This window comes from Chiloscyllium plagiosum, chromosome 38 (assembly GCF_004010195.1).
Source record: "Chiloscyllium plagiosum isolate BGI_BamShark_2017 chromosome 38, ASM401019v2, whole genome shotgun sequence".
In the NCBI taxonomy this organism is placed as follows: Eukaryota; Metazoa; Chordata; class Chondrichthyes; order Orectolobiformes; family Hemiscylliidae; genus Chiloscyllium; species Chiloscyllium plagiosum.
Window position 1 is genome coordinate 29,652,671 of NC_057747.1, and position 27,193 is coordinate 29,679,863.

Sequence of the window (27,193 nt, forward strand, 5' to 3'; positions counted from 1 at the left end):
AATTTTTGGTATAAATTCTGTGTTACGATCGAGCCCTCCACTATCACCTGATGAAGGAGCGACGCTCCGAAAGCTAGTGTACTTCCAATTAAACCTGTTGGACTATAACCTGGTGTTGTGTGATTTTTAACTTTGTACACTCTAGTCCAACACCAGTATCTCCAAATTTGGCATCTCCCAATTATGTTAGGATGAGATGTGAAGGCTCAGTTTGGGCACTAGAGTGTTACAAGTTAGCCAGGAAGGACCTAAAAAGAGAGCGAAGGCAGCCCCAGGAGGGGACATGAGAAGTTGTTGGTAGATAGGATCAAGGAAAACCTTAAAGCTTTCTATAGGCATGTCAAGAATAAAAGAATGACTTGATTAAGGCCAATCAAGGATAATAGTGAGAAGTCGTTCGTGGGGTCAGAGACCAAATAGTCTAAATGATTATTTGGCGTCAGTATTTACACTAGAAAAAGACAAAGTTGTTGAGGAAAACACAAGACACAGGTCTACTAGACTAGACGGGATTGAGGTTCACAAGGTGGTGATGTTCGCAATTCTGGAAAGTGAGAAAATAGGTAAGTCTCTTAGGCAGGATTCACTGGGAAGCCAGGGAGGAGATTGCAGAAACTTTGGCTTTTATCTTTGTGTCATCATTGTCTACAGGAATAGTACCAAAAGGCTGGAGGATAGCAAATATTGTGCCCTTGTTCAAGAATGGAAGTAAGGACAATCCTGGTAATTCTAGACCAGTAAGCCTTTTTCAGTTGTGGGCAAAGTGTTGGAAAGGGTTATAAGAGATAGGATTTATCATCAGCTAAAAAGCAATAAGTTGATTAGGGATAGTCAACATGGCTTTGTGAAGGGTAGATCGTGCCTCACAAAGATCATGTCACTCAAAACCTTTTGAGTTCTTCAAGGTGACCAAACAGGTGGATGAGGGTAAAGCAATAGATGTGGTATATATGGATTTCAGTAAGGCAGTTGATAAGGTTCCCCACAGCAGGCTTTTGCAGAAAATTCGTATGCATGGGATTGAGGGCGATTTAGCTGTTTGGTTTAGAAATTGTCTAGCTGAAGACAGGGTGATGGTTGATGGGAAATGTTCACCCTGGAATTCAATTGCTAGTGGTGTAACTGAAGGATCTGTTTTGGGGCCACTGCTGTTTGTCATTTTTATAAATGACTTAGATGAGGGCTTGGAAGGATGGGTTAGTAAACTTGCAGATGACACTAAGGTTGGTGCAGTTGTGGACAGTGCTGAAGGATGTTGCAGAGGGACATAGATAAGCTGCAGAGCTGGGCTGAGGGGTGGCAAATGGAGTTTAATACGGAAAAGTGTGAGGTGATTCACTTTAGAAGGAGCAACAAGAACACAGAGTACTGGGCTAATGGTAGGATTCTTGGTAGTGTGGATGAGCAGAGAGATCTCCGTGTCCATGTCGACAGATCCCTGACAGTTGCCACCCAGGCTGATAGGGTCATTAAGAAGGCATAAGGTGTGTTAGCTTTTATTCGTAGAGGGATTGAATTTTGGAGCCATGAGGTCATATTGCAGCTGTACAAAACTCTGGTGTGGCCACAATTGGAGTATTGCGTACAGTTCTGGTCAGTATAGAAAGAATGGGGGTTTCCTCCGGGTGCGCTGGTTTCCTCCCACAATCCAAAAATGTGCAGGTTAGGCGAATTGGCCATGCTGAATTGCCCGTAGGGTTAGGTGAAGGGGTAAATGTAGGGGAATGGGTCTGGGTGGGTTGCGCTTCGGCAGTTCGGTGTGGACTTGTTGGGCCGAAGGGCCTGTTTCCACACTGTAAGAGTGAGAGAAAGAGTGATAGAGATATGGCCAATGGAGCAGCTTTGGAAACGGTTCAGGGGAGATTTTCTAGGATGTTGTCTGGTATGGACGGAAGGTCTTACGAGGAAAGGCTGAGAAAATTGAGCCACTTTTCATTAGAGAGAGAATGTGGTTGACAGGAGACTTAATTGAGACATAATAGATAATCAGAGGGTTATATAGGGTGGATAGTGAGAGCCTTTTTCCTTGGATTGTGATGGCTAGAATGAGGGGACATAACTTTAAACTGAGGGGTGATAGATTATAGGACAGATGTCAGATGTAGTTTCTTTACTCAGAGTGGTAGGGGCATGGAATGAACTGCCTGCAATAGTAGTAGACTTGTAAACTAAAGGGCATTTAAATGGTCATTGGATAAACATATGGATGAAAATGGAATAGGGTAGATTAGATAGGTTTCAGATTGCTTCCACAAGTCAACTCAATATTGAGGGCTAAAGTGCCTGTACTGCTGAGAACCTATATAGGGTATAAGCAGGCAGGGAAAGAGTTAAGTTCTGAGTTTTGTGAAACAAGAGGTTCAGCTGAGCATGACTCAGATCATATAAGAACTTACATTTAACAATGGGGTGCTGGAGGCAAGGGTAATGGGTTAACAAGGTGGAAAAGCATTCATTATGTAGAGGCATTTAACAATATTGGAAGCATTCCAGGTCATTTAACAAAGTGAAAAGCATTCATTACATGAAGCCAGTCAACAAGGTTAAGAAGATTCATTGTGTAACAGCTTTTGGCTTAATTTTTACTGTCGATACTTGTTGATTGTAATGGTCACCCAATTAATATGGTATGTTGCATTATTTGGATGCTCCTCCCTGTAAAATAACTATATAGTTCATCGAGAAGACTGAAAACACATGTTTCTGTGTACATGGTGGTGATCGTTCGGTCTCTCTCTAGGGCCCGGAATAAGGATGAAGGAGGTAAAACTTCCCGCGTCTGAGCATTTCGCTTCGACTGTGGGGGCGCGGGGTTGGGGGGAGAAAGAGAACAGGACGACACTGCGCTGTAATGTTTTAAGTTTCTGACAGCAATATTTAGAATGACAGCAATATTTAGAACAAAACAGATTAAATGTCAACTCAAATAGAAATGAATACAATACTCATTACAGAGGAGTTGCAAAGTGACCAATTTTGGCACCTCAATATTAAAGGGGACTTAGTACATCAGAAGGATAGGAATTCAGAAAAGAGTGGTGGTGGTGTAACTTTGTTAATGGAGGGTGAAATTGATACAGTAGAGAGAGATGGCCCTGGTTCTTAAGATCAAGATCTAAAATCAGGGTGGCTTGATGTAAGAAATAGTAGAAGGAAGTCATTTGAGCGAATCACTTAAAAGGAAAGTTTAATGCAATTGTATAGTGCACTGGTGAATCCACATGTGGAGTCTTGTGTACATTAAATCTAACATAAATTTCCCATTCTCAAAATAGAGTTCTTGAGGAACTCACAAGTAACATGGATAATAGAATTCTGTTCATATAGTGTACCTAAAACACCAAAAGGCATTTAATAAAGCGTAATTTCTAGGACTACAATTCAAAATAACAGCTCATGCTGCAGTGATAGTTATCATCATAGTTAGAGGATTAGTTGGCTTACAGATAAATAGAGTTTTTTTAAGTTGGGCAGCTGCAACCAATGACGTGCCAGTGAAGGGACACAATTATCTACAATCTAAATTACTTGAATAAAGGGATGGCCTGTGACCAGTGGAGTGCCACAAGGATCAGTGCTGGGTCCTCTACTTTTTGTCACTTACATAAATGATTTGGATGCGACCATAAGAGGTACAGTTAGTAAGTTTGCAGATGACACCAAAATTGGAGATGCAGAGAGACCTTGGAGTGCAGGTTCATAGCTCCTTGAAAGTGGAGTCGCAGGTAGATCGGATAGTGAAGGCGGCGTTTGGTATACTTTTCTTTATTGGTCAGAGTATTGAGTACAGGAGTTGGGAGGTCATGTTGTAGCTGTACAGGACATTGGTTAGGCCACTGTTGGAATATTGTGTGCAATTCTGGTCTTCTTCCTATCAGAAAGATGTTGTGAAACTTGAAAGGGTTCACAAAAGATTTACAAGGATGTTGCCAGGGTTGGAGGATTTGAGCTATAGTGAGAGGCTGAACAGGCTGGGGCTGTTTTCCCTGAAGCATTGGAGGCTGAGGGGTGACCTTATAGAGATTTACAAAATTATGAGGGGCATGGATAGGATAAATAGACTAGTCTTTTCCCTGAGGTCAGAGAGCCCAGAACTAGAGGACATGGGTTTAGGGTGAGAGGGGAATGATATAAACGAAACCTAAGGAGTAACTTTTTCACGCAGAGGGTAGTACTTGTATGGAATGAGCTACCAGAGGATGTGGTGGAAGCTGGTACAATTGCAACTTTTAAGAGGCATTTGGATGGGTATACGAATAGGAAGGGTTTGGAGGGATATGGGCCGGGCGCTGGCAGGTGGGATTAGATTGGGTTGGGATATCTGGTTGGCATGGACGGGTTGGACCGAAGGATCTGTTTCCGTGCTGTACATCTCTATGACTCTATGACCAAATAACTGCGTTATCTGTCAATTTAGCAACTAAGGTAAGTGGGAGACCAAGTTGTGAAATGGGTGTGAGAAGTTTGTCTGCAAAGATGAAAAGAATGGGCAAAATTTTGGTAACTGGAGGAAAACAGCAATTTGTCCATTTGGTTCTGAGTAATAGAAACGCAGCATATTCTTTAAATTGAGGGAGACTGCATAACAGTTGTGGAGGGAAGTGGGTATCTTGATGAGAAAGAGATTGGAAGTGGGGAACACATTTAAGACAGAGATGCAGAAAAATGATTTCCTCTGAGGGCCATTAATCTGTGGAATTGTCTTCCCCAGAGAGCAATGGAGAGGACTAGACAGGAAAATTGAGTTGAGGCTACGATCAGATCAGCACAATTTTATTAACTGGCTGACAAAGCTTTGGGGGTTGCAAATGCCCGACTTCTGCTGAACACACTACACATTCAAAGCATAACTTTAACTCCAGAATAAGAACTGTTTGAATCTATTCAATAACAACTTCTCCTTGACTTTAAGTTCATAAAATGTGGGTGTCTCTGGCCAAGTTATCAACGAATACCAATAGCTCAGAAGGTAGTTGAGAGTTAATTGCATTGCTATGGTTTTGTCATATGTAGTATACATCCAGTAAGAATGAATTTCCTTCCTCAAGAACATTAGTGAACCTGACGGGTTTTTAATGGCAAACAAGTGATTCCATGGGCAAGCTTTTTGTTCCAGATTTTTTATTGAATTCAAATTTGACCATATGTCCTCAGAACGTTAGCTTGAAATTCTGGGTTTTGGCTAATTATCCAAATATGATCAAATCACTAACTGCTCTACTGTAACATTAATGGATATCCTGAGCACCAATTTTTAGATCTGACGGAATTATTGCTACTCATACTTGTGTCGGAACTTCACTTCGCCAGAAGACGATTCTTGATTCCAGAGATGTAATCAGAGTCAGAAGAAACATTGAACTTAGCTCATCCGCTTAAAAAGCTGAAATATACCTAGTATTAAATCTAACTTTTTCATCTAACTTAACAATACCTGCAGGGAGGAGAAAGTGAAGACTGCAGATGCTGGAGATCAAAGAGTGTGGTGCTGGAAAAGCAAAGCCAGTCAGGCAGCGTCCAAGGAGAATCGATATTTCAAGGATAAGCCCTTCATCAGATGTGAAGCGTGCGGGCCAAGGAGGCTGAGAGATAAATGTGAGGGGGGTGTGGAGAAAGAAGGTAACTGGGAATGCGGTAGGTAGATGAAGGTGGGATAGAAGATAGATCAGAGAGGAGGGGGGAGCAGATCGGCGGGAAGGAAGATAGACAGGTGGGGGAAAAGAGGGGAAATGGGGAAACTGGTGAAATCCACATTGATCCCGTGTAGTTGGAGGGTTCCAAGGTGAAGGATGAGACATTCTTCCTCCAGGTGTCAGGTGGTTAGGGTTTGGCGATGGAGCAGCCCAGGACCTGTATGTCCTTGGTGGAGTGGGAGGGGAAGTTAAAGTGTTCAGCCACGGGCAGTAGGGTTGGTCTGGGCCGGTGCCCCAGAGATGTTCTCTGAAATGATCCGCAAGTTGGCATCCTGTCTCCCCAATGTACAGGAGACCACATCGGGTGCAATAGGTGCGGTAGATGACATGTGTGGAAGGATCATTTGGGGCCTTGGACAGAGGTGAGGGGGAAGTGTGGGTGCAGGTTTTGCACTTCTGATGGCAGGGGAAGGTGCTGGGAGGGGAGGGTGGGTTGGTGAGTGTATGGACCTGATAAGGGAGTCTTGGAGGGAATGGTCTCTCCAAAACACAGTTAGGGGTGGGGAGGGAAATATAACACTGGTGGTGGGGTCTGTTTGTAAGTGGTGGAAATGGTGGAGACTGATGCAAGGTGAGGACTGTTGCAATAGGAGGGGTGGGATTCAAGGGCAGAGGGGCAGGCAGTACCTGCAGTAGGTCTTGACACAGTTTTATTCAAGGGTTCAAAACAGGTTCCACTCCAAGCCACCACATCTAACCACAATGTATCAGACCAGGTCAAGGTGCTCTGAGCTAGAGTCAGAGAGATGTACAGCACGGAAACAGACACTTCAGTCCAACTTGCCCATGGACATTTTCATCAGTTAACTGTACTGCCATACAGTCCAACAAAGTCACTCTAATCAGGCAATCACAAGCAGCGTCTCAAACAAGACTTGATAGTTTCTGCAGGCATATTAACCAATACCTGTAAATTATTTGTCTTGATCTTTAAGAGCACACAAAAGAGTCATCCTTCTGGAGTCCACCCCAATATGTTCACTAATTGAACTTAATATCAGTCAAAGTTCCTGTTACTATTTTCAGCCAGTATCCCCTTGTTTTTGCAAGTCGCAATTTAAAATAATTAAACTTTCTACAGCATTAGATGAATAACCAGTGGATGTGGTTCGTGACGGAATCAGTGACATGTGGAGGGAGAGTTTGGAGAACTTGTAGGATCAGTTTCAGGAGTTAAGAAGTAGGTTGAAACGCAGGATCACCAGGTAGTAAACTCAGAAATACAAGGTGTACCATGAGCTTCACCACTTAGGCTAAGGCAGATCAGGGAGGTAAATGGGTTGAGGGATAGTATAGAGGAAGCAGTTTAGATATTTGGTGCATTGGAATCACTTTTGGAAAAGGAGAAAGCTGTTCAGTGGAAATGGGCTTAAACATAATAACAAGTGAATTTAAGAAACAGGTTACGGCATTAATAATCAACAACTTAGTTTAAAAAGTAATCAGGTGTGCTGTTAAATTAATTGTCTGTGTGTATACACATTAATCAATTAAAGAGGGACAAAGATGTCTTGTGGTCGTGGTGGTCCCCTACTTGAGTCTAAAGGATCAGGTTCAAGTCATACCAGCCTGGAAATGTGTCATAACATGCCCGGACAGTTGATATAAAGATGATAAAAGAGGATACAGTTGGGATAGGGAGTTGAGAGAGAACTGTTAACAAGTCAATAATGTTGAAAAATGGGAAGTTGCCCGTTTGGCAGGAATAATAAAAAAGGTATATTATTTAAATGGTGAGCGCTTTGAGATGTAGATGAATCTGGATGGCCTTGCGTATGAATCATACAAGATTAGCATGCAAGTACAGAATAATTATGAAAGCTAATAGAACGTGATCATTTATTGCAAGGGGAACTGAACCCAAAAGTAAGGAGATTATGCTTCTGTTATACAGGACATTGGTGATATTGTGCAGAGTATTTAAAGGAGGAGGTAAATGTTTTAAAGGCAGCTCAGAGAACATTTACTAGACTAATACTTGGAATGAAGGGTAAGAAAAAGTTAGATAGGCTCGGCTTGTATCTGCTGGAGTTTAGAAGGATAAAAGATGACTTGATTGAAGCAGACAAGAAGGATTTTGATCGGATAGATGCAGAGAGAATTTTTCTTCTATGGAAGAATCTGAAACAAAAGGTTGTTGTTTAAAAATTAAGGGTCAGCCATTTCAAACACAGAACGCAAATTGTTCTTCTGAGGGTCGTTGGAATTGTAGCTGAAAAAGGTGGAGGCAGCAGGGCCTTAAATAGTTTTAAGATAGAGGTAGCAGTAGGTGGGAATATAGATTTGAGGTTACAATCAAATCAGACATTATCTTATTGAGAGGTGGAGCAGGCTCAATAACCTGAATGTTGAGTGTGGTGCTAGAAAAGCACAGTAGGTCAGGCAGCATCTGAGGAGCAGGAGAATTGACATTTCGGGCAATTTGCCGAAACGTCGATTTTCCTGCTCCTCGGATGCCGCTTGACCTGGTGTGCTTTTCCAGCCCTATACATTTGATTCTAATCTCTAGCATCTGCAGTCCTCACTTTCGCCTCAATGACCTAAATGGCCTACTTCCTGTCTTGATTATTGTTTTCTATGTAGGAAAACTCTTTTTTATTCAGTTTCCAGCTTGGGTCCAATTCCACTGCATCAAGAAACAATTGAAGATACATGTCCAGCAAAGGTCATTGGTGTTGGTAACCTTCCAACTGTAGCAATCCAAAAACAACAACTTTTTAAAAGGGAGATAAAATTATTCCAAATTCTATCCCAAGAGAAATCTGAGCCAGGTCAACGGCCTCAAGGAAGATCAAAAGGTAAGTTTCAAAGTGGTTTATTTCACATCCAAACTTAACGAAAGAGTTGCAAGACACAAAGATTTTTGTATCTCAATTGCAAAGGAAAAACATTGTGAATGAAAGTTTAATAATTGTTCAGCAAAATTTTCGAAAGAGATCAAGACCATTATTACCACATTTCACATTAAATTTTAAAGTGCAATGCAATGTCCCTTTTCACAAGCAGCTATCAACTAATCAACTTAATTGTACTTCAATTTAAGTAAGCTTCACTTGATAACATGCCTTCAACTCGCTGTCACCCCCAACTGTTTTAGAAAGGAATGCTACTTTACGTACAATTAGGTCTCTATCAATGCATAAAATGATTGTGTAGAAGACTTCAGAGCCCTGTATAAGAAACCATTCTTCCTTGTGGATCACATCAAAACGCCAAAATGTCCCCAAGTTCGTTTTATAACAGTCTTCTAAAGGTTAGGAGCTTCTCTGGTTAATAATAGATTCTACTGTGTCAAAACTTCATGTACAAATTACACATCCACTTTACACCTAACAAAAGCTGAGTTCACAAATACTAAAAACACTGGCAAACAATTTTAACGATACGAGATAAGAACTTTCAAAAGTTGGAGTAGTTAGTTTGCAGGTAATAGGATGGCTGACAATTGGGAGATGCTCAGGAGTGTGATGAGAGTTCAGAGGGATTATGTTCCTGCTAGAGTGAAGGATAAGGGCTGGTAAGATTAAGGAATAATGGAAGATAGATATTGAGGTTCTCGTTAAAAATAAAAAAAGAGAATCTTGTTTTACATACAGACAACTTAGTTCAACTGAATCTCTTCAATATAAAGAGTGTAGAGGCATCCTTGAGAGAGAAATCAGGATGATAAAGATTGATGAGATAACATTGGATTATCCTTAATCTTATCTGCCAGAGATTCTACAAATACACTAAGAGCAAGAGGGTAACTAGAGAGAGGGGGTTAGGGCCTCAAAGATCAAGGTCATCGTCTTTGCGTTGAATCCCAGGAAATGGGAGAGATACATAATGAATATTTCACATCAGTTTTTACTATGGACAAAGAAATAGGGGAAGTCTAGAGAACGCAGAGGAAATAAGCTGTTTTAAAAACAGTTCACATTACAGAAGAGGAAGTTTGAGAGGCCTTAGAGAATATAAAGATGGATAAATCTACAGGGCCTGATCTAATATATCCCAGAAAGTTTTGGGGAGAGAGGAAATTGTGTTACCCTGTTACAGAAATATTTGCATCATCTATAATTACGGCAGAGGTGCCTGATGACTGGAGGGTGGCTAATGTTGTATCTTTGTCTCGATTAGAGTGGTGCTGAAAAAGCACAGATCAGGCAGCATCTAAGGAGCAGAAAAATCTACATTCGGGCAAAAGCTCATCAGGAATTCAGCCTCTATTCCTAATAAAGGGCTTTTGCCCGAAACGTCAATTTTCCTGCTCCTTGGATGCTGCCTGACCTGCTGTGCTTTTCCAGCACCACTCTAATCTTGACTCTGGTTTCCAGCATCTGCAGTCCTTGTTTTTACCGAATGTTGTACCTTTGTTTCAGAATGGTTCTAAGGAGAAGCTGGGAAACTATAGACCTGCGAGTCTGACTTCAGTTGTGGGTAAATTGTTGGAGGTGATTATAAAAGATAGGATTTATGGACATTTTGAGGGCAAAAATTGATTAGGGATAGCCAGCACAATTTAATGTCTCACAAACTTGATTGAGTTTTTTTTAAAGGAAGTTACCAAAGAAATTGACAATGGCAGAGCAGTAAACAGTTTATTTGGATTTTACTAAGACCTTTGACAGGGTTCCACTTGGTAGACTAATTAGTAAAGTTAGGTCACATAGGATTCAGGGAGAGTTTGCCAATTAGATGTGCAATTGGCTTAAGGGCAGGAGACAGTAAGGACAGAGGGTTGCTTTTTGGACTGGAAGCCTGTTGCCAGCGGTGTTCCAACAGAGGTTAGTTATGAGTCCTCTTTAGTTTGTCATTTATATAAATGAGTGCAGAAGGAGTGGTTGGTAAGTTTGTGGATGACACCAAAATTGGTGGCATAGTAGACATGAAGAAAGTTTTCGAAGATTACAAAGGGATCTTGATCAAATGGATCTATGGGCTGAAAATGGCAAATGGAGTTCAATCTGGATAAATGTGAGATATTGCATTTTGGTGCAACAAACAAGGGCAGGGCTTATAGGTAGGGTCTTCAGTAGTGTTGTAGAACAGAAGAACTTGGGTGCAGGTACATAATTCTTTGAAATTTGCATCACATTTGGACAGGGTGGTTAAAAAAGCCTTTGGCACACATTACTTCACTGCTCAGTCCTTTGAGTATCGGAATTGGGAAGTCATGTTGAGGTTGTGCAAGACATTTCAGGAATGTTGTGTCCAGTTCTGGTCATCCAGTTACAGGAAGAATATTCATCAAGCTGGAAAGGGTTCAGAAGATGTAACATTAAAAGATTAAATGGGAATATCTCTCTGGACAGTAATGTAATTATAAGGGTTAAACTGCACTGCCTTTGGGTGGAGATGACCATCCATTGTAATTCACACCCCAATTAGACAGTCATTTGCTACTACTCCCCTTGCTATTGTCAAGTTAAACTATCGCTCAATCTCTTCATTCAGAAATGCTTTCTGGCCAGAGGTATGTCACACCTGCATTGTCTTGGTGAACAAGTGAGTCAGGAAATCATCTGCATAATGATTCCCCACGATTAGATTAGATTACTTATAGTGTGGAAACAGGCCCTTCGGCCCAACAAATCCACACCGACTCACCGAAGCGCAACCTACCCTAACCCATTCCCCTTCATTTGCACGTTCATCTAACACTACGGGCAATTTCGCATGGCCAATTCGCATGGCCAATTCACCTAACCTGTACATCTTTGGGTTGTGGGAGGAAACCAGAGCACCCGGAAGAAACCCACGCAGACACTGGGAGAAAGTACAAACTCCACATAGTCAGTCACCTGAGGCGGGAATTGAACCCGGGTCTCTGGCGCTGTGAGGCATCAGTGCTAACCACTGTGCCACCATGTCACCCATTTGGGCATTAACATTTGTATTATCTCAGAGGATGATCTCATCCTGCTATTGTACTTGGGGTAACTTGTGACTGTGAGTAACTGGGGTTATCTTGAGTGGGATGCGACTGTGGGGGACTGGCCAGAGCATCTGTAGGCATGGTCAATTGACCTGTATAAAGGGGATGTGTTTTCTTTGTTTGGGGCCTCACTTTGACTCAACCTCGCACGCCTGCGAAGGGGGTCAAAAGGGAATCACTGAACTTGTACAAGCTTTAATAAACTTTAACTATTTGTAGAAGGTGATGTGTGCAAATTGCACGTCGTATGCGAAACCTCAGGAAAAAAAACCTAACAAAGATTTACCAGGATGTTGCTGCATATGGAAGGTTTGAGTTATAAAAAAGGCTGGAAAGGCAGGGATTTTTTTCACTGGAGTTTGAAGGTTGACAGGCAAGCTGATAGAAAATTTATAAAATAATGAGAGTCCTAGATAGAGTTAACGGTAGTTGTCTTTTCCCTAAGGTAGGGATTTCGAGACTGGGGCACATTCATAAGGTGAGAGGAGAGAGATTTAAAAATAAAGACATACAAGGCAAATGTTTTTACACAGAAGGCGATAGTTTGCTTGCGGAATGAACTTCCTGAGGAAGTGGTGGATGCGGGTACAATTACAACATTTAAAGAGACATTTGGATAGATACTTGAATAAGGAAAGGTTTGCACTGATATGGGCCTGGAGCAGGCAGGCGAGACTAGCTTGGTTCAGCATTATATTCAATGGGGAGTAGGTTTGCTCACTGATTAGGTTGGATATCCAGACGTTTCATTATCTGGCTAGGTAACATCATCAGTGGCAACGTCCAAGTGAAGTGAAGCTGTTGTCTCCTGCTTTCTATTTATAGGTTTGTCCTGGATGGGGTTCCTGGGGTTTGTGGTGATGTCATTTCCTGTTTGTTTTCTGAAGGGTTGATAGATGGCATCTAGATCTGTGTGTTTGTTTATGGTGTTGTGGTCGGAGTGCCAGGCCTCTAGGAATTCTCTGGCATGTCTTTGCTTAGCCTGTCCCAGGATAGATATGTTGTCCCAGGGAAATTATGCTTGACAAATCTACTGGAATTATTCCAAGGATGCAACTAATTGAGTTGATACAGATTAAGGGATGTGCTTTGCTGGACTTTCAAAAGGCTGTGGATAAGGTCCCACATAAAAGAGGTTAGAGTGTAAAATTAAACAGGATGGGATTGGGAGTAATGCAGTGTAGGCTGGAGGGGGTTAGAATGAGGAGGAGGAAGAGAATCTCAGAAACGTACAACATTCTAACAGGATGACACAGGCAAGGTATTTTGTAAAATGTCATGAGTTTTACAATTGTAGTGTTTGCTACATTTCTTGCAAACAGGCAGAAAACTAGCCACCATGATCAACTAGTCACTAAACGACATGACCCGCTCTTACAAGTATCCTTACGTATGGATGAGGAAGGACACAATTTTGATTCGGCCAACACATCCATCCTAGGATAAGCGAAACAGAGACACGCACAAGAATTCAGAGAAGATTGACATTCCAACTTGAATTCTACCAACAAACACATTGACTTGGATCTCATTTACCACCACCGAGACAAAGAACAGAAAATGATGTCATCACAGGAAATGACATCATCAACCCAAGGAAACCTAAAGAGATCTGGCTACACCACCAGTGCTTCACCCAGAGGCTCACTGAAGATGTTGCCAGTATGGTGCCGAAACGTCTGAAAACGAACCTTCCAGCTCAGTGAGCAAACCTACATCCAGTTTAAGGGTATGGGGTAAGCCATTTAGGACTGAGAGAAGTAGAAAGGTCTTCACCAAGACAGTAGCATGCCTGTGGAATTCTCTGCCACAGAAAGCAGATGACGCCAAAACAATGTTTTCCTAAAGGAGTTAGATAAAGTTCAGGCAGCTAACGGCAAAAAGTGCACAGGGAGAAAATAATAATAGGGTACGGAGTTGGATGATCAGCCACGATCATACTGAATGACACAGCAAACTTGAAAGATTAAGTGGCCCAGTCCTGTTCCTATTTCCTGTGTCTATCCACTGCATGTAAAGCTACTTAAGAGTCCATAGTGTTGGAGACAGTTTATTAGAATGGAAACAGCATTAGTTAACAAATACATGTCAGAATCATGAAAGTATGGCGCATGTTCAGGATGGCAACCTATAACTAGCAATGCAGGGAACAGTGTCACAATTATTTACAATTTACTACATCAATAATTTGGAGGGGGGGAAGTAAATTTACTTTTGCTAAGTTTATGCATGACAAAAATAAATGGGAAGGCTCATAAGGATGGAAGAGTTTGCAGAAGGCTATAAATAGATTGGGTGAGTGGATAAGAAACTGGAAGATGGAACATAATGTGGGAGAATGAGGTTATGCACTTTGACAGGAAGTAGAGAGGGGCTGATTATTATTTAATTAGAGATTGCGGACAGTTGCAGCACAGGGGATTTTGGGAGCCCTCACGCATAAATCACAAAAAAAAACTTTGTATCCAGGTAATAGGGAAGACAAATGAAATATTTATTTTTATTTCAAAGGGAATGGAACATAAAAATAGGAAGTCTTGGTAAAACTATGCAAGGCACTAGTTGGATCACACAAAAATGTCAACAGCTTTAACTTAAGGAAAGCTACATTGAAATTGGAGGCAGTCCAGAGCATATTCACTAAGTGAATCTTGGGCGTGTGCTTTTGAAGAACAGTTGAGTAGATAGAGCCTGTACTCATTGGATATCAGAAAAGCTGGAGACAACATTATTGAAGCATAAAAGGTCAGGGGGTTTGACAGAGTAAATGTGGAAAGGTTGATTTCCCTTGTGACAGAGTCCAGGACCAAAGGACATCGTTTCAGAATGAGGGATCATCCATTTAAGACAGATGAGGAGGATTTATTCTCTCAGAGGCGAAGACAGACAGATTTTTAATCAGTAAGAGAATAAAGGCTTACAAGGAAAAGCAGCAAAAGGGGAATTGAAGATTTTCAGATCAGCCATGCCCTCAACGATGTCAGAATAAGCACAATGGTCTGAAATGCCTACTTCTACTCCTAATTGTCTGAACTCACAACAAGTTCACCAGAACCAGAACATTGCACTCCTCTACACTGATCTGATAAGACATTGTGAAACATTAACATTGGAACTGAACACCAGTGTTTCAATATGCTGTATAATGACTTAAGAACAACTCCAGACTGGCACACAAATATGATCAGAGTTTCAAGCCTATAGCAAATATATGCATGCTTCTGGAAATTGTTAGTTTAACACTAAATATCTACGAATGCCACTTTTACCAAGTCGAAGATGTAAATCAGCTATGATCTAATTAAATAATAGAACAAGATTGAGGGGCTCAATGGTCTACTCTTGCATCTGTACTTCTATTTGCAAAAAGGCACACCCAGACTGAATTCAGCAACTTTATAGCAATGGAAGTGGATGTTTTAAAAAAAAATGCAAAGATGATATAAAATTTTAGAGCAAAACAATTAGTTTTGGTTTCAATGGTGACCCACCTGTATGAGTGCTGTCCTGAGACTGCGGCTGGCTACTCTGAGAGTCACCTGTTGACTCAGAACCTGATAAGAGTTCCACCATTTCACCCATTCTTGTCGATACTTTTTTCTTGCATCTGCCTTCTGAGTCAGTGCCTTCATCCTCGTCAGAACTCTCACTTAGATCATCAAAACCAAAGTACTTGATTTTATAGTTGGCAGCACCTCCAGTGGATTGGAGAGAATCTTCCTCTCCCTCCTGTTCGTCAAACCCAAAGAACTCCAGCTTCGCATCCTTTTTGGATTTAGAATGGGTTGGCCGGAATCGGACCGTGGTCTTACTAGCTGCAGCTTCCGTTTTTTTCCGCAACCGGCCAGCTTCTCCCAGGTCAGCTGGACCAGTGGTGAACTCATCCATACTACGATCTGTGGTGTCCTGAAGCGTAACATTGCAAGGTGACAGATAAGATGACGGTAAGGTGATAGTGTCTTTTGCAGTCCGAGCTGTAGATGTCTTTCCTGTTGTCCCTAATGAAATTTTGGTGTCCGGTTTTAGGCTTTCCTTGCCCAAAGTCAGATCAGCCTGTGCAGATTTCCCAGTGCCATCAATTACTTTATCAAAGTTTGTCATGCCAGCAACTCCTGGTTTACCTTTATTCGAACGACAATATGTCCTGCAGTTTGATCTGAGGGGCTGGGAATCATTCTCCACCACCTCATCTTTAAAGCTGGGATGTTCCATCCTCCCCAAAGTCCTTTGGTTACTTTTGATTTCCAAAGGTTTGTTGGGATTTAAGGAAGTGCCTCCCTGACGGTCCTGCTTGCAGGCAGAGGCTTCATTTTTCACACAGGACATACGGCCAAGTCCACCAACCCACGGCTGGAACTCAGTCCTCTGAAGTATTTCAGAGGGGGAACCTGAGCTCTTCATTATCTCATCCCAACTGTCTGATGACAATCCATCAGTTTTAAAGTCAGTCAACATTGGACTAGGTGCCTTAGATTTCTTTTCGTTTTCATTTGCATTCTTCTTAGAAAAACTAATTTTCTCAATTCCTTCTCTGAATGGATCTCGGTGTTTCACTTCTGTAGAAAAAGAAAAATTTTTTTTAAGCAGACTGACAAAATCCAAAAATCCTTCTTAACAGCAACCACACTTTATTTAAATCACAATTTTAAATTTCTTCTTTGCCGAGCCATCCACCACAATTATTTGGAGGTTTAAGTTCTTATTCCAGTCCTACAGTACAGTTTACTGGAGTAATTTTACTGTACAAGTAGTAGCCCACAATTAGCCACAACATACATCGAAGTCAAGGAAAGAACAAAAAAAGTCATGAAAGGAGTTGCAGTTCTTAGCCTCAGGGTAAACTGAATTGACAATTATTTATTTACAAACCCAGTGACTTAGACAAGTGCAACAGACAATTTGATCAAATTTCAGGAGGCTTAGTTACGGAAAGAATTGCCCTTCCTTCGGATAGCACCAAAATCTACAGCTTTCAATCACATAGAAAGTCTGGGCCTCCATTATATGCTCCATTCAAAGAATAGCATTATTGAAACTATGACTTCAGCTTAAGTCCCGCTGCAAGACTTGAATCCAATCTTGAGCAGAACATTTACAAGGCATTGGTATTAATCTGTATGGCATTTTCCTAATATAAGCTCAATATACACACATTTCATTTCTGAATTGAGTTGAACAGTTGGAAAAAAGATACAAGCATAGCTCTTAAGATGGACAATGTTTCTTTCAATACTTTCCTTAAAACAGTAAAAATATAAGTTTGTGCGGATACCAGAACTCTCACTAAGTTAACAAATGCTGCTTTTAGTGCCACTCAAAACTTAGTCTAATTAAGCACCCACGTGAGAAAATAATACCTTCATTTAGGAGTTCATGAAAGATCAATTACTAATCAAAACCACTTTGTCCTTCCTGCAAAGTGTCTTAGTCAGCAACTGACTTGAACTTAAAAACCCACACAATAGTAATATTATTCAGAAACAGAAAGCAGAAGACCACTTGATAGCAATGAGACCATATTCTAAGATTGGATGCTCTGAACATAAAGTTTCCAATTCAAAAGGTAACAAGAAAGGTTAATATTGTATTTGAGGTATTAAAGTCAACACATTTTGCAAATAGAGGAAACAGGTTATAAAAGGGTAGTGCTATATCTCTTCCCATCACAAACTACCCAAGAATCAAATGAACTCAATAGAAAAAGGTTGTGAGGGACTCTTGAAACAATGGTGGTGCCCGTCTGAGCAAGGATACCTGGGTTCAACTGCCACCTGCTCCAGAGGTTTGTAATAATATCTGAGCTGGTTGATTGGAAAATATCTAGAAAAGATTGTGATGACTTAATGGTCAAACACCTAGATATTGCACTCTATCAGGGTCACTTCATCAAGATGCCACAGCACTGTTGCATTATGCCCCAGGAACAGGAAACTGAGGGAGGTTGAGTGTGTAATGATAAACAGTAAAATTGCTAGACCCAATTATAGCCCTAAGTATACACTTCATTATTCAGCAGAAATTAATTAATGGCTTTATGACAAGACTTTACAGTGATGGAATGAGTACTAATAGAATATATTCAATTTTTTAAAAGTCATTAAAGTTTAACCCTCTAGTTTAAGGTGAGCTAATTACAAAATTAAATCTGGAGAAGGATTTTTGAAAAAAAGTCACTTATGGCTGTTGATACCTGCAGGTTTGTAGGAGGGCACAGCAGCAGCACTTATGCAGAGTGGAAAATAACTCCCAGAACCACTCAGTGAAGGCAGTACAAAGTCCTTTCAGTCGGCAGGACAAAATTATTTATCAACGTTTCACTAAGCAGATAGCATCAACACAAACAAAGTTGAAGCTTCAACTTTTGAATGAATTTTAAAAAAACTTACAGCTCTTACTTCTAGTTGCTAACGTGCTAGTGCATATCAAATAATCCCAGTGAGTTTTAATGTACTCGACTGTTAAGATATTTTTCAAAATACATACTTTGGATACAGAGTAACTCAGAGGCTGGGAATTGTACAGTGAGTAACTCACCTCCTGACTTTCCAGTGCTGGTCCACCACCTACAAATCATGAATTGAAAGAGTGATGGAATATTCATCACTTGTCACTACAGTACTCAAGGCAGCATTGGTCATTCACTGTCACTGGGTAAAAATCCTGGAACTCCTTCCCTGAGTATTGTGGATTTACTGACACCAAACAGTCTACAGCATTCCAAGGTAGCTCGCTACCCTCAAGGGCAACTCCGACGCTTCAGGGAAAACAGCCCTAGCCTGTTCAGCCTATCCTCCAACCGTGGCAACATCCTTGTAAACCTTTTCTGAACCGTTTCAAGTTTTGCAGTGGAGGCTGGTACAATTGCAACATTTGGATGGGTATACGTATAGGAAGGGTTTGGAGGTTTATGGACCGGGTGCTGACAGGTGGGACTAGGTTGTGTTGGGATATCTGGTCGGCATGGAGTGGTTGGACCGAAGGGTCTGTTTCCATGCTGTACATCTCTCTGACTCTATGACAACTAACGAAGGGGAGTAAATACTAGTCCAGCTAGCAGTGCCTACATCCTGCAAATGAATTAAAAAATTCATAAGATAATGACTTATATGTTTTAAAGTAATATGCAAAAGGAAGATTGTATTTTCATAATATTAAAAAAAATGTTTTACTGAGTAATAAGTACCCAGTACCAAGAAATGGTCCTTGGAAATATCCATGAATTAACAGGAGTATCATCCCAGTCAGTTTCAAACAGATGTTGTGGGATATTTCTGCCATTGGTCAGATTCAATGTAACAAACAAACAAAAAGTAGTGGCGCATCTTGGGCAAATCACATTGCCACTGCGATGAGTTTGCTGGTTAACCTAAGATAATATGCAAGACCAACAACTTTCAGAGTATGGGCATCATTTTATATTTAAAAAAGATAAATTTATGTTTTCAAGATCTTGAATGTAAGAAATTTTCAGTAATCTGAAGAAATACTTTCCACTTGCTTGGATTGGTGCAGCCGTAACACCTTGAAGTTTGGTATAATTCTGAGCAAAGTAGCCCATCTTCTGACTTAATCGCTGACTCCATTTACTAGTGGCACAATGCTGTTGTAGTCCACACAACAATTCATCTAGGTTGCTTTTGCAGTACCTCTTGAACCTTTGATTTTCATAACCAACAATCTAGGAGGGACAACGTGAATACCAGTCTTCATGTTCCTGGTGAATGTTGTGGTGTTTAAGTTAACAAATTTTAAAATTAGTGTGCTCAACAATTTGAATGCATTCCAGTTAATAATAAATTTTAGCAGTTTAGTTGCTCTTTATGACAAAATACTGATCAATAAAAATCCTCTCTCAACTCTACAGGCATCTAAAAACTCTGATGGATGAGATGAGCCCCTTGGGGCTGAGAAAATACAAATGTTCTATAGACTATGGTATGGACACCTGTGGATTAGCACAGTGGACAACAGAGGAAGATAGTATTATGCGTGGCATTATTAGGTGGTATGTGTTTGCACGATGGGGAAAGTGAACACTGCAGATGCTGTGGGGCTGGAAAAGCACAGCCGGTCAGGCAGCACCGAGGAGCAGGAAAATAGACGTTTTGGGCATAAACCCTTCATCAGGAATGAATGTATTTGCACCATGTTGAGTAGAATGCCCTAGAAACCGAATGTGAGATGGCTAATTAGTCTTGAAATTTCAGAACTACATAATGGGGGATAGAACTTGAGCACTATAAATGTGAGCTGCCTATTTTGTGGAATTGAAAACATTTGTGGAATTGGTTCTCATATTGCTCTTTTGCATTTTTGCTCAAATAAAACCTTTGCTTACTTGAACCTTACAGGTTCGAGTACGGTAATTTTTACCACACCAATTAGAGTTTGTGTGGGCAGGAAAATTCATTATAGATTTGGTAAAGTATGGACTGTGGGATAGCTAGCATTTGCAAGGGGCATATATTTAAGTTGAAGTAAATAAACTTTCCTGATCAAGACTGTTCTCCTCCCACCCTCCAATCCCAGCTTAAATGAGATGGATGGCAGAATCTCCATGCTTCTCTCAGGAAAACGTCTCTAGTGTCCCTTCATAGTTTCTGATTGTCCTTTCATTCCTGATCTCTCCATCAAACATTCAAAATGTTTTGAACTCTCATATTCTAAACTTAGGCAAATTTCCTTTTCTGCTTTATCTAGAGTGCATAAAGCTTCCCCCTTACATTCTATCCTGGTCCTACAAGGATCTTCGAACACTGCCCAAACCAATTTCAGATAGTTTAGAGTCTTAGAGATGTACAGCACGAAAACAGACCCTTCTTGTCCATGACGACCAGATATCCTAAATCAATCTCATCCCATTCGCAGCATTTGGCCCATATCCAATTCATACACCCATCCAGATGCCTTTAAAGTATTGTAATTGTACCAACCTCCACCACTTCCTCCAGCAGCTCATTTCACCCTTTGCTTGAAAGGGTTGCTCCTTAGGTCCCTTTTAAATCTTTCCCCTCTCACCATTTCAACTTGCCTTCCTCAGTTTTGATATTAGTCCATCATCTGTAATAGTGTCATCATAATTCATAGTTTATTGGCCATTTTTTTCCTCTTATAAACTCTATGTTTTCTGACCTTCCTAGAAATTCTTAAATCTGTTTCTATTACTTGTTTACCTTGGCCCTATCTTTTACAAATCCTTCAATACTTCTTTCAGCCTCTGTATATTCCACCTTGGATATTCATCCCTAATACAACTCATTACAGCCAGGCCCTATATTCTGAGGTCACTGAATAAAGTTTTATATTTCTCCGCAATTGGCAGTTGTCCCTTCAGTTGCCTGAGCTACAAGGTCTGGAAATTACACATCAATCCCCTCTATATGACCTCTTTGAGAACTCTCTTTTCAACTTACTTGTAATCAAGCTTTCGGCCAGTTGCCCTAATATTGCTACAAATGACCTGGGATTAACCTTAATTATATAACACTCTTGTAAAGCTTCTTACAACATCTTATTGTACTAGAAGTATCAATCGAGATACATGTTGTTGTTTCTGTTTAATACAATAGTTTCTTCCTTTCCCTTGGACATGTTCCTGATGCATCAGCTTCTACTGGCTAACTCCAGGCTGTTCTTGCACATAATTTTTGCTACAAGTTTTCTTGAACATTGGTGGACGCAACATTCATTTTGGGCAGGAGGGAGAAAATGGGGAGATAGTTTCTATAGAACCTCAAACATGGATACTTTCGATATGAAACTATGACTACAATGGTCAGATGATCTGATGAGAATCTCAGATGAATAAATCCTGAAAATGTTTTATGGTGCACTGACAATGAGGAAATGACCAATGTTAAGCTTGTGATTATTGAGAGATGAAAAGAAAGTGATAAAAGCAATCAAACAATGTTAACTCAAATGGACAAAGTTAAAAATGACATCACCAGGTTATAGTCCAACAGGTTTATTTGAAAGCACAAGTTTTTGGAGCACTGCTCCTTCGTCAATTAGACTATAACCTAGTGTTAAGCGATTTTTAAACTTTGCCCACCCCAGTTCAACACCGGCACCACCACATTATAACTCAATGGACCTAAGTGGGAATATTTACTTAAAGATAAGCAAGACTGGTAAGAAATTATCCTTGAAGGCACTGCCTAGACAGACCTGCTACCTCGCTGAATCCTGGGGAGAACTTGCTTAAGAAAACAAAAATCAAGATTCTCAACCTGCAACTAAAACAAAACTTCAAAGAATTCACTGTAGAAAGTGAGTCAACTTTCAACTTCATGTCTTTTTTTTGAAAGATATGTTTAAGAAAGTCAGGAAATAATCAAAGTTAAAGATCACACACACCAGGTTATAGTCCAACAGGTACTAGCTTTTGGACCACTGCTCCATTAGGTGGTTGACAACTACCTGATGAAGGAGCAGCACTCCAAACGCTGGTGCTTCCAAATAAACCTTTTGGACCATAACCTGGTGTTGTGAGATTTTTAACCAGCACCTCCAAATCAATTAATAATCAAGCTGTCTCCTGTATTGAAAGGGCAATTAAATTATTAACCAGTTTTTAATCTTGATATTTTTCTCTAAATAGCTTAACTTTTTTCTAATTTTTACTGACCCAAACTTTTTAAAGCATTTCTTAATTTCCGACTTCACGTTTTGCATTGAATGAGAACTCAATACACTGTGGTTGCTCTCTTGCTATTTTTGTCAGTTTCTGACAAGATACCGGAACTGAATCACGATGGTCAAAATGAGTTTAAATTTTCAGAGAACAAAATGGAGAGCCATTAGTGGAACTTAAAATGCTCTAGACATAAAAGATTAATACAAGGCCCAAGACCGAATTAGAGTTTTCTTGCCTTGCCCCAAACAATGCAAAAAACTTAGGCTTCAGCAATTTCATGATACTAAGGCAGGAAATGGCTAAGCAGGATTGAGAGTTCTTTTTTTCCCCTCATGTATGCTGAAGAGACAGTTTAAAAGAAGAATCTCATTTCATAGATCACTGACTAAATACAAACGTACCTCTTTTAAACCATTGGTACTGACATGAGTTTTCCTCTCCACCCAAACTATGCAGCTCAATGTTACTAACAAGTTAACACAAATCTTCTTGTTCACGCTGATCACAGCTTTCCCTGTGGTTAATCTGTTTAACTAACCTACATTTATTGCTCCTTGTTTTAACATTTAACTCTTAGATTAGATTCCCTACAGTGTGGAAACAGGCCCTTCGGCCCAACAAGTCCACACTGACCCTCCAGAGAACAACACACCCAGACCCATTCTCCTCTATTTACCCCTGACTAATACTATGGGCAATTTAGCATGGCCAATTCACCTAACCTGCACATTTTTGGACTGTGGGAGGAAACCGGAGCACCCGAAGGAAACCCACGCAGACAATGGGAGAATGTGCAAACTCCACACAGACAGTCGCCCAAGGTGGGAATTGAACCCTGGTCCCTGGCACTGTGAGGGAGCAGTGCTAACCATTGAGCCACTGTGCCGCCCACTCTTATGCACTCAGCAGAAACAGCTACTTGACAATAAAAAAAAACTCGAGTTCAATACTCCAGAGAATTGCAAGAAAACCTGTGCATCAATCTGTTTTCACATTGAACACAAATTTTCCCTATTCCACATCCTAACACCAGTTTCTTTGCATCATTGCTTCTCCATCAAGGAAGTACATTTCCAAGCACAAATTTCAAATTAGAGTGAACTCTGAAGATTTCTCACCTTCAGTTATTCTTCTAAACTATAGACAGAAAAAAATAGGAGAGTTGACCTCACCAAAAAAAAACTGTTTTGAGGGGGATTGACAGGGTTGATGTGGTAAGGCTTTTCAGTCATGTGTCACTGCATGGAGAGTTCTAAATTAGTAAAGGGATGACTATTTTAGACTGAGAGGAAAAGGTTTACTGGAACATTGTGAATCTTTGGAATTCTCTATCTGATAATGCCACATAGTCAGTCATATACTTAGTTGTTTATGCAAAGCGGAGTAAAATTTCAAGGGGCAAAGCACTGAAGAGGGGTAGTGCCAGACAAAGAATAAAGTTGAATTATCAGATCAGCTATGTTGTTACTGTTGGCACAGAGATTTGAGGGATGGGTGCCTCCTTTTCTTGTTCTTGTGTTGATCATGCAACATTGCTTCCTTAAACTATCAAACAAATCTTAAAGTTTGATTTCAGGTTTTAGTTTCAGACTGCAAAACAGTTAAACACTGACTGAAAAGTGTGCAGTCCAATCCCAACTAAAGCTCCTGACATTTAAAATGTCCAACAGTATCAGTAGGCAGTGACAACTGGTGACACTATATTAACGAGTTCTGAATCATTACAGTTCTTAGCAAAACATAAAATTGCAACCGATTTCCCCTAAGCAGATAAAATTGAAAAAGTACCAGAAATTAAATATTTCTGCATTGTGTGCCCTAAATTTTACCAATAAAGATGTATTATTGTTGCACATGTAAATACAGAAGTCAAACACTAACCCAAATGCAATGGGTGACAAATGTATGTCAGTTACGTTTAAAATAGTTTTCTCTGAAGACAAGACTATCAGGTCAATTCCGTTTTAATAAATTCAAGGCAAATTCCAACTGGAGGACGGGTAATACCATCGAAATCAATTTGAACATTGAATTTAAAGAGAAAGGACAGTTTAACTATAGGACTACTTAAGTTCAAAAGTAATAATCCATTTTATTTAAAAAAAGATGGAGTCAAGAATTGAACTAGTAAATTTCCAAAGTGGATGATCTCCATCCATCAGGAGCGTGGGACCCAGAGAACACTGCTTTTCAACCTTGCAGGGAGGTTTCCTGAATTCTGTAATGTCACACTTCCCACAGATCTGAATCAGACAATGGCTTCCCATTCGTTAGACAAATCAGACACCATAGTTAGCACTATTTGCCTTTAACAAGAGGGAAAAATAACGGAGTGGTCAGGCAGGGAGGAGACGTTGGTTAGCTCAGTTGGCTGGTTCCCATTGCAGAGTGATGCCAACTGCATGGGTTTAATTCTCACACCAGCTGAGGTCATCACTAAGGAGTTTCCTTCTCAACCTCTCCTTCAGCTAAGGCATGGTGACCCTTAGGTTCGACTGCCCACCAGTCAAGGGTCTAGTAGGCCTTGGGCAATTTTATCTCACTCGAGTGAATTTGTTGAGTCAGTAGCTGAGCCAAATAGGCCAATAAGAAGCAAATTCTAATTTTCAGTAAAGGTGTTTGCAGTTTTGGGGAGACAAAATAAGGAGACAAGCAATCTAATTCCCAAATACTATCCAGTGAATCTGCTTAATCTGAACCAAGAGCATTCAATAAGAACAGGCCTGCACTCAATTATTGAGTCTGAATCCAGAGTCATGCCATGCACTTGATTAACAGTTTTACACAGGTAGACGCCTAACTATCCTACACTGATAAGCCCAGAGAAATAGGTCACTGGGTGAAGTAACAGAGGTTTGACTTCTTTCTCCTGGTTATTCTGTAAGAAGGAATTCCTTAATAACAGAACATTTTAACCAAATTAGATTTCTTTTCATTTGCCAACATGAGAATTTTGGAAGATCATTTTTATTTTAGCTCTCGATAACCATCCAGTGTTTTGTTTAAACACCTCAGACAAGGAAAGGCAGGCACTGGAAATTCCAAGACTTTTCTGATTAAAGGTAAAGTCACCATAGCTCCAGAGGTGCATGGGGCTGTTGGCTCATTACAGATGAAAGTGGTGTTGGCTTAACCTACAGGTCACCAAGGGCAAGGGGAGAGATTGAGAAGGTGGGACCTTCATGGTCACCTCTATCAGTATGGGAATTGAACCCACGCTGGTGGCACCATTCTGCATCACCAATGAGCCATCCAGCCAACTGAGCTTCTTTCAGGTTGTCCAGCCAAGTTTGGGAATCAAAGTGTGTACCTTTTGTGTTGTGCAATTCAGTACCTAAACCACGAGGAAATCAGACAAACTGGAACACAAACATCAACAGTGCTAAGTTAAATTTTTAAATAGTAAATTTTTTTGAAAGTAACAAATTGCCACTGACAATGCATAACTAGTTTGAAAGGCTAGATTGCTGTTTGTTATGCATTGATATTACTTATCAGTCCAAATCATCAGTTAAGATACAGACAAGCGTACAACAGATCTGCTAAACCTCCCCTTCCCTCTTAAGGAATTTGTCAAAACATACCTTTAACTAACTAACGGTCACCTGCCCAAATGTTTTTGTTTTCACTTGGGCCAATTCTTCTTGATAGCACAATTTTAATTGGTAGCATCTTGCTAAACCATGTTCCAAGACTAGCTCTTTGATGAATACGGTCAACAAAACTGCTTGCACTATTGCAGACCAATGGTTAAATTGCACACGTCAGATGTTATCACCCCATTTGTACAGGAGACAACAAATCAAACAGACAATATAACAAAAGCTAGTGCAAGTAGATGCTGGAAATCTGAAATGTGAAAAAAGTCAGATGGAACCTCAACAGATCTGGTATAATTTGCAAAAAGAGAAACAATTAACATTTCAAGTTTCAAAGTGTCATCTTGAAGTGAAACAATGTCTGGTTTTCTCTCCATAGATAATACCAGACCCGAGTTTCTTCAGCACTTTAAAATAATAAAACATCAGGATGGCACTCAAGCCCCAATTTTCAAATTATTTGTTACTAAGTCCTACCTACATAATGGAGAATACACAAATTATCATTGTTTGGTATAAACTCGCTGCTCACTGCTGCAGGACAATTAAACTATCCAAGTGACACTTAGGAATCCAACAATTCAAAATCATCCAAAGACGAAAAATAGCAATTGTCAGTGTACAAGTATCAGCAGTTTATGAACTGTATTTATGAAACCTGTAACTATAATTATAAAGATTTGAACAGTGTTCAGTTTTGCAAGTCTGAGAAGAACAAGTAGTAGAGTCAGAGATGTACAGCATGGAAACAGATCCTTCGGTCCAACCCGTCCACGCCGACCAAATATCCCACCCAATCTAGTCCCACCTGCCAGCACCAGGCACATATCCCTCCAAACCTTTCCTATTCATATACACATCCAAATGCCTCTTAATTGTTCAATTGGACCAGCCTCCACCACTTCCTCTGGCAGCTCATTCCATACACATATCACCCTCTGCGTGAAAAAGTTGCCCCATAGGTCTCTTTTATATCTTTCCCCTCTCACCCACTCCAACTCTCACCCTCAAAGCCTCACTATCAAACCGGCAGACAAGGGAGGCGCGGTAGTAGTTTGGCGCACGACCTTTACACTGCTGAGGCTAAACGCCAGCTCGCGGACACCTCCTCCTACTGCCCCCTTGACCATGACCCCACCCCCCACCACCAAACCATCATCTCCCAGACCATCCATAACCTCATCACCTCAGGGGATCTCCCATCCACCGCCTGCAACCTTATAGTCCCACAACCCCACACCTCCCGTTTCTACCTCCTGCCCAAAATCCACAAACCTGACTGCCCGGGCCGACCCATTGTCTCAGCCTGCTCCTGCCCCACCGAACTCATCTCTGCATACCT

The 27,193-nt window shown here is 40.7% G+C and overlaps 1 protein-coding gene across 4 annotated transcripts in view; it reads right to left on the reverse strand.

The window, feature by feature from the left end:
- LOC122541951 (wings apart-like protein homolog) overlaps positions 1 to 27,193 on the reverse strand; it is a 207,240-nt gene that overhangs the window by 115,583 nt on the left and 64,464 nt on the right. For all 4 annotated transcript variants that reach the window (XM_043679245.1, XM_043679244.1, XM_043679247.1 and 1 more), the window contains one exon: positions 15,105 to 16,169. In XM_043679245.1, the coding sequence (XP_043535180.1) occupies positions 15,105 to 16,169 (1,065 nt within the window). The remainder of the gene's footprint in view (positions 1 to 15,104; positions 16,170 to 27,193) is intronic.